Source organism: Trichoplax adhaerens, genomic scaffold (assembly GCF_000150275.1).
Source record: "Trichoplax adhaerens TRIADscaffold_8 genomic scaffold, whole genome shotgun sequence".
Lineage (NCBI taxonomy): Eukaryota > Metazoa > Placozoa > Uniplacotomia > Trichoplacea > Trichoplacidae > Trichoplax > Trichoplax adhaerens.
Window position 1 is genome coordinate 1,445,220 of NW_002060950.1, and position 9,287 is coordinate 1,454,506.

Consider the following 9,287-nt stretch of genomic DNA (forward strand, 5'->3'; position numbering starts at 1 on the left):
TACATTGTGTTTATTAAACGGAAACTAGATTAACACATTGTAAGAAGCTGTACATAAAAAGACTTCGTCGATTGCATCGTCAGCCAACGACAAATTATCTGTTTTCTCACGATTAGTGGCTCTTTCATGGCCTAGCTGTAACAACAAGAAATCATGTCAGTAAAACAGAACGTCCTTACTTAAACAGTTTTATCTTAGTAAATTTATATACTATGTCCGTCGTCTATCGACAGTGATGTAGTTAAAACACTTAGAAGGCATGTAAAAGATAGCCCAACGGCCTGTGAGCGGCAGTATTACTAGTTTAGTTAATGCACTTTGCTTGGCTTGGCCTTTGGAGATTACATTTTACCGAATCATCTAGGTTATCTCAGGTAAGCGTGTAGAGGTGTATCAATGTTTCAACAAATTTTCAAGAGAATGACAAGATTAACAATATGACTAGTCCAATCGGTAGGTATGTGCGTTTGGAAAGAATTTTAAAATACAGTTGAAATCGACACTAATCTGACAATTGCATCAGCCTAGGAAAATTCTTCACTCGTTGTCACCGAATGAATTTACTTGCAGTCTAAGTTACGTTGCCTTTCAAGCAACTACTGTCCATGACGGTATTGTTATCCGTTATGACAGTATAGACAAGAAATTGGTTGCAACGAATAGATATTGCAGTATTAAATCAGATTTCTTTACAATCCAACAAGAGTCTAGCAGGGTATGATGAAAGAGATAATGGATTGTAATTACCCCTGACTAGCAAGTAACACTATACCATACTCTAGAGTCTAGACCGTACTTGAACAACTGATGACGAGTAATTTAGGATATTGACTGATGAAAAAGCACGTCCTGGTATAATGATAGAAGTTGACTGTGCTTGAAGACACTGATCAAGTATTTAGCCAAGGAAAATCCTTAACAACAGTACAAACTACGACGTCAATCGATCAATGGAAAGGGGTAGATTTGCCATGCCTAATGACTGTATTGTTGAGTCGTATCTGATGAAGTTGACCAAGTCGCCGCGTGCATTTAGTTTTAGGAGAAAAGCTTACTGACAAGGCTTGCTAACGCATTGTATAAGAATGAAGGTAAGAGTAGAAAATAAGACTAAGACGACTGTTGCTGGACAATTATTTTACAGCATGAGCATGGACTGATCGTTGAATAGACTAATTTTAGTTGATAACGCTATGACAAGCTCTTACTCGGTCTGCATAGCAACTTCTTCTTCAGTATGTTTGCCTTTGCCTTTCTCGGTCAATCTAGCCCTATTTTTCCTCTCTAAAATACCCTTCCTGTCCTTATCGATCTTCAATTTGACAATTTCCACGTTACTAGGATGAATTCCGACATTGGTTGTCATACCATTGGCTTTTTCACGTTGTATACGTTCGATATGAACAATCCACTTCTTACGATAGACGGTCAGGACACGGCCAACTTGTTGGCCCTTGTAATGGCCACGAACAATTTGCACTTCGTCGTCTTTGCGGATAGGCATGGAGCGTACGTTGTATTTCTGCCTTAATTCCTTGGATAAAGGAGCGCTTAAAATCTTACGTCGAACACTGGAAGGAGCCGTAAAATGCGCTTTACGACTTTTACGCCGAGAAGAACTGACATTTCTATTTTGTTTCATCTTGCAACGTGCTCGTTAAACGGAGGCGAAAAAAAGAAGGAAAGAAGGAAAGTTGGCTGTCGACCTTGTTTTAGACTGACTACCGTGTCCTAGCCAAGTACTATACGCAAGCGGTCTGTACCGTGCAGTATAGCGTAGACAGTATACAGTATGGAATCGAGTACGGTTGTGAGCCTCCACATGTGCACGTTGGATCGGTACGGTGCGGATCCAATGGAGTACAGTACTACAGTACTACTTAGGACTGTAGCCAAGGATACTGAGTGAATAGACTGTATGATACTGTATTGGAGAAAATGCGCTGTCAACATGGAAAGGTACAGCCTATAGACTAGCATTGGACAGTAGCATGAGTCCTGGTTAGTACACAATTGGACGACGTCGAGCTAGCGTACGCTACCGTACTGTACTGTAGCGGTGCCCCAAGTTGCAATCTTGCAAAGCATCATGTCACGTGGTCGGCGGCTTTGCGCTCGCACTGGGGTAGCGTTGGGGTCACGTGGCGCATGTCCAGTCAAACCAACATCAAGCATTCCGACTCTCTTAGTAAAACCAATAGAAAGAATTTCACTCATGTACACTGTACAGTATATGAAAAATCGATCGTAAAGACGGTTTTACCTAGTCTACTGTACACAATCATTCAGATTTTATCTTTTAGATAGTACGACCAGTCATTCCTTGTATGTTTTGTCTTATTTTTCCCCCAGTAGCCCCTGGCCAAACTGGCTTGTGGGGGTTGCAGAACACGACAATCATCTACAGTACATGACTGTAGTGTACCGTACTATACGTATGGACCTTACCATGGTACAGTACATGGATGTCCAACTCGTTATGTTTACAAGCTGCAGTAGAATGAAGTTCACTGTAAGGTGAAGCGAGTTTTAGCGACTCAACGGCATGCGTCCACTCCTCATGTTTACAAGCTGCAGTAGAATGACGTTCACTGTAGGGTGAAGTGAATTGTAGTGAGTTTTAGGGACTCAACTGCATGCATCCACTCCTGCAGTATTATGACGTTCAGTAAGGTGAAGTGAATTGTAGTGAGTTTTAGGGACTCAACTGCATGCATCCACTCCTGCAGTATCATGACGTTCACTGTAGGGTGAAGTGAATTGTAGAGAGTTTTAGGAACTCAACTGCATGCATCCACTCCTGCAGTATCATGACGTTCACTGTAGGGTGAAGTGAATTGTAGTGTGTTTTTTAGGGACTCAACTGCATGCATCCACTCATGCAATATCATGACGTTCAGTAGGGTGAAGTGAATTGTAGTGAGTTTTAGGGACTCAACTGCATGCATCCACTCATGCAGTATCATGACGTTCAGTAGGGCGAAGTGAACTGTAGTGAGTTTTAGCGACTCAACTGCATGACTGTCAATACAGTGCTGACTCAGTAAACACTGTCACTGACTGTCAGTGTGGGCAATGCATCAACAACCTTTCTGCCGTACAATCTCTATCAGCCGTCACGCCAGACAAGTGCACTGCGCCTGACAGCCCAGTGTGCATTGTGGTTCTCTTCACTCTGACCGTCAACACGTTTTACTCTACTGTTGCACGAACCACTGGACACGATACCCTCTAGTATCATCGTCGTGTGGACGTCACGTCAGCGACACTCGGTGTAGCGCAGGCATCAACGGTCACACTCAGATACAATAAAAGCGCCCAAAATACGCCACAGCGTCCAAGTTTTCCATTCCTTTTTCAACATGAGTTCTCGACGCCGCCATGGCAAATCCAATGCTTCCTTGTATCTTCGAAATTTATCCGTGGAAACAAGGTAAGATTACAAGTTGCCACTGCCAAACCATTTAGCCAAGGAATGGAGAGTTTGAATTTTAGTTTGGTTATACTTACAAGTGTGCGTATTTTCGACTGTAAAATACAGTCAGTAAGAAGAAATACATAGCCAGTGAACAGTCAATTCTCGTCCTTTGAAACGTGAGAAATGGGACGATAGAAGAGATAGTTTACAGTTTGGAGGGGGACGGCAAATCCATTTTTCATGTGCTTATCAGGCAAAATGATTCCCGATTTGATCCACGTTAGTGCTGTAGTACTCCATCCATGCTCTAGTGGTATCAGCATTCATAGTCATTCTTCATGCTTTCCAGTGTTTTGAAGTATCTCTTTTGGTCGATGTCAAAACGAGCGTTACCCCTGCTAGGAGTCGAAAAGAAGTTTTACTGACGCTAGCAATTTAAATCGATCCCGTCAAGGCTATTTCTTATACAATGGATTGATTGATTTTCTTTGCTTGTCTTGCAGCAAAATTGCGTTACCAAATTTGAGCTGACGTTGATCTCAATGTCGTACACCCAGGCATAAAAAATGATGTGGTTTATGTCATCATTCTCCACTATTGGTCTGTACAATCAATGATCTAGACTCTTCTCTATTCTCCTTACACATGACTATGCTTTTACTGTAAAAGAGTCATTATCAGATTACTCATCGATTGCAAAAGTGACAAGACGCCGTTACTTCACCCGTTAGCTTTGCCATTGATGTGTATCGATGTACTAAAGACAAGGTTCTACGTTATAGCTAAGGACATGATATTAAGGCCATTTCATCGTCTTTGAGAAGATTGGGCTCTTGTCTATGATACAAGTTTGAGGACGCTTGGTCCACTTTTTTGTAAGCTATGGGACAGTATAAGTACTGCCAGAAATGCACACGCACGACAATCGATGACTCCTTTTAATCTCCTCGTAGGGCTGCCCTTCTTGGTACAGCCCCTAACAGTACATTGAAAACCATGCTGACATGACTTGATAGATTTCACCACAATTTCTCAACTCTTACAATCACCCTCAAATAGGATATGGATGATAAGCGTAATTAGTTCAGCAACGCCATTTCTACGCTCGACTGTTCATAAACACAATCTTATTCAATTGAATTGCCGGATTACCTATACGCGCACTGGAGATGCTATTTCGGACTGATTGATTGTTCAAATTTTCACCCTTCTTTAGTTTGTAGACACAGTACTGTACATACGATAATTGCAAATTCCCTACACAATACCATTAATGCACATTAATGAAGAGACAATCTCTTCGACTTGCCGAATTGAACTATTCAAAATGTATTTTCAGTGCAATGATATGTAAGCAGTTTGTATAGTCCACCAATTTATTGAATCTTATACACAATTTAAACAAATTAGATATTGCTCATATCATAAAAAAACAAACGCCACTCGTTAACCACTTAAGAAAGGCTCTATGTAAAATAAACCTTATCGTAGTCTCGTGCTGTAATGGAATGAATATCTACTCTTTGTCCACAGAATGGAATTTGGTTTAGTATTATTGCTTCTAATTAATTAAACTGTAAATTCTGTATTACAGTTATGCCTGATCGCTCTTCTTACCTGATCCTTTCTAAATAATCTAATAAAGTGAATTAATTAGAATTAATCTTTTCATTCTACTGATGGTAATAACTAACTAATATAATTTTTTTACAGAACTGACGATATCCGTAGAATATTCGAAAAATATGGCCCTGTCTCTGATGTCTACCTACCATTAGATTACTATACACACGAACCCCGTGGCTTCGGCTATGTCCAATATCTTTTTCGTTCAAGATGAAAGCAATGTAGAAAAGTCCTTACTTAAAAAAACAAGTTAAAGTCGTCCATCAAGTCTGCCACGTAGTGAGCGCCTAAAACACGCGAACGCTACATACGGCATAGTAATAAAGTATGGCAGGAATAACTAAAAATGATTATAAAATACGCTACGTAGAATGCTAACATACATTTTTAAAATGATTTACCTAATCAACGTATGACTCAGCTATCCGAAAATACAATTAGTTAATAACAACACTACGTATTAAGGATATACCCCTCGCAAGTATGAGTTCCATTGCATGAATGATTATAATAATCACTTGCAATGGAAGTATGAAAACCGTACTGTAATCTTAGTAATCTTTTATATGCAGTATAGACTGTATAGTGAACAACCTGAATGTTGAAATTTTAGCAGTCGTTTAATTCTATCCGCATATGACCCTTTTAATTTCTTTCCATAAGCATGGAGTCTGTATACAGTCGACTTCGATATGGTCGTAGTGATCGCATCTAGTTAATTTAATACCCTGCTTACTCAACTGTAGTCAACGAACAATTATCGTAATTCTACCAAGTGGCTGGCTAGTCAATAGTCATGCAGTATTCACATCACTCACATGTAAAATAGCGATAGACTTAGTGCTGTGTATCAGCTCTCCACCACAAATCGTTACGCTAAATTGTTCTGTTGCTTTGATTGTCAGTAGTTATTGTACAATTTATCTTGGTAGCAAATTCAATGTCGATCGCTAGCTATTACACTAGTCCAGTTATAATCCACAGACAAGGCCATAGCAGCTGTTTGAATGCAAATTACTTCACTTACAGTACGTACAATAAGCGTCATTGATAAATTTTCAAACCCTACATTTAGGAATGAAAATCACGATGTATATACGCGTATGCATTACGGTATACAGAACTGTAGTATTAGATATCTTTGAATTTAATTCCCTTGTTCTATCTCCTCCAGAGCGCGTTATTGTGAGCTTGATTAGACTTATACAAAGTGTTGTAATATCTTTGAATACCATGTATGTGTACGTATATATATATATATACTGTATATATAACGTACTCTAACCTGCAGTCGGATTGTAACATTACAGGCTACAGCACTAAAAATATTTCATAACACTAATCACCATTATTATACTGTAGTTTATTCTTATACATTTTTCTTATTCTAAAGTTTCAAACAAGTAATGAGTCGTAATCCATATGGTGCAAAGTTAAAGACTTGTTATGCAAAATCAAAGCGTCAAACCTTACCCACAAGTAAAGTCTCAAGTTTATAAGATGTGGTGACTCGTTCATCTTTACAAGAACTACGATACTTTTCTATCTGTCGCAATAGGAGTTGATCGCTCTATTAATAATTCCGTTGGGATTTTTATTACTTATGAAGTCATAATATCAGCTGTGCATTCAACATAGATTACCGAATTTCACGCGAGCTCGTTACTAATGCTATCATACCGTAGTAACTAATAACAAATTTTCGGAATAATAACCCCCTGTCTTCATAGGCCAGAGACAAAAACAGTATAAATTTTTCCAAATTTGAATATCATGTACAAGCAAGAGATTTTGTAATAGTCCTATGGCTTTTTATAATTGCTCAAAGTACAAGTCTTTAAACCGTCCAAAAACGAAAATTTCAAGTGCATATGATGCTAAAGAATTAAAGTTTTGTCTTGCAAAGATCAAGCACGTGACTCGTAAAGTATCAAGAAGGGTTTAAACGTAGCCACCTTAACATTTAGAGATCGCTAAAAGTAATCGACTTGTCAAGGCACGCACAAAGATTCAAGTACATTGATAAGGAAAGATTATAGCGATGTTAAAAAGTTACAAGCCTTGATCATAGTTGCGCCTAAAGCGAGATAAAGTTGCCTAGAATCATCGACGGGTCACTTATTGTTTTCTGTCATATAACATTCTAGTATTCCTACAAGAATAGGCCGTATCACAGACACTTCTTGTTTTTAATACCTTTAGCTAACTTCAGGTACTATCCTTGAATATTTATTTTCAGTATAGTATGTCTTTAAGTATCACAATACTGTAGAGAATCACTAATTTATTACATATGTTAGCAATCTAGCATAGGTAAATACCGCTAAAAGTTGATAACTGCTTAGTAACCTTTAAACTATTAGTAATTGTCTTGAAGAATTTCCTTAACGCAATTCACATTCGATGATGTTCGTGATGCAGAAGATGCTTTAAAGTATTGTGATAGGATTGTATTACATGGGCGTGAACTGGATGTACAATTTGCAGAAGGAGAGCGAAAAAGTTAGCAATCTCTCACTCATTGATCATTCAAAATTTTCGTAACTGTGATGATAACTGACAGATTGCTCGTTTCTTTTAGCTCCAGGCCAAATGAGAGGACGTGAAAGACGAGGTGGTGGACGATATTCTAGGTACAAATCACGTAGCCGCAGTCCACATGATGACAGGTCAGTAAAAAAAATTTGATGTGATCATATCATATGCGGTCGTCATCAGATACTTTCTATTACAGATTATATAATTTCTTGCCTTTATTAAATGGATATCAACATCGACATAACTAAAATTTCTTTAAAATACATTGTAATAGCAAGATTAGTCGATATGCAATAATAATATATAATTATTCAGATTTTGAAAAAATTATGTATATATTTTGGCAGACATTACCGCCGCCGGCGCAGCCACTCTAGATCTCGTTCGCCACCCCCAAAACAACGTGAACGATATAGTCGATCGCCCAGTCCAAGCCGAAGAGGTGGAGGCTATAGACGTAGACCATCTAGATCACCATATAGGGGGAACAGAGACAGAAGGGGAAGATCGCCAAGTCCTCGCTAGCGTTTTATGACGCTTAATTGAATAGCCTAACTAACGCACTATTAAATTAGATTTATCAATAAATTTCCCATCTTTTTGATAATTCCTAGCAATTTATTTGTAGTTTTTTAATTTTACTTATACTGTTCATGTCTGTGCACTTAACTGATCTTAACCTCACGGGGCCTACGTGTATGTTGTTGCAAACCGTCAAGGGCGGATAAGTTTAGGTCATGAAACATCTGAAGGTATTGAATTGTAATCTACTTAGTCTACGCTCTTTAATTTTGTTGTATCTTATGGGATAGCCAGTATGTACTTAGCATGGCGTTACAGTGCACGTATTGACTAAAAATAAGTCAAGCCTTGCAGTCGCATAACCTATTCATCTATATTATAATATGTTGAAAATGTAGGCCATCGTTAATCGGAAACTGTATACTAAATCAAATAAAGAATCCGTTTGAAATTTTGCTATCTACGTTATAAAATTTTTTTGTGATAGTCCATTGTAAAGCTAGTCACAGTGAACTGTCTACCAAACCATAATCCCGCAGCATCTAGTGCCTGATTTTAAAAATTTATGGCTACTCGTACTCTAGTATATAACTTCATGCGCCACGAACAGCTACTTTAGTGCACTGTGCAATTTATTAGCTAGCCTTTTACCACATTTTCATCAAGTCCATAATAGTTATAAGGTACTGCATTATTGGTATTAATACGTCGTTACACAGCATTGCTGTCTATTTACTGATATTATAGAAATTTGGTAGAAATATTTTTGTACTATGCTCGCATAAACCGCTTTTACCCTCATCCTAATTCGTATTTGAAAGTTAAATTAGTGTACAATGTAGAGAATATAGTGAAGCAAATATCCAGAAATAAAACGTAGTCAATTCGAACACAAAATGTTTATTAGGCTATTCAAGGTATCGATTTCACTCTCAAAATATCATCTATTCATGTTTCGCCATATTACATAAATAAAAATACATTCTACGAAAGTATTCTTTTCAAGCAATAAATGTCAAAAATTACAGTTACGAGTATGTACAGTACATTGATCTTATTAATTAACCGAAAAATAGTACAACAACTGCACAACTTCTGAAGATCTGATAGAAACTTAGCTACTTTCTAATATGTACGAGTACGTACATGCACAAACTTTTCTCATTCACGAGATAAAATACAG

At 37.9% G+C, this 9,287-nt stretch overlaps 1 protein-coding gene across 1 annotated transcript; it reads right to left on the reverse strand.

The window, feature by feature from the left end:
* Positions 1–1,681, reverse strand: TRIADDRAFT_63355 (expressed hypothetical protein). Its single transcript, XM_002114734.1, has 2 exons — positions 1,209–1,681; positions 1–135 (listed from the first exon to the last, which is right to left on the reverse strand). The coding sequence occupies exons 1-2, from the start codon at positions 1,640–1,642 to the stop codon at positions 132–134; spliced, it is 438 nt and encodes a 145-aa protein (XP_002114770.1). The 5' UTR covers positions 1,643–1,681; the 3' UTR covers positions 1–131.
* Positions 1,682–9,287: the final 7,606 nt, after the last annotated feature.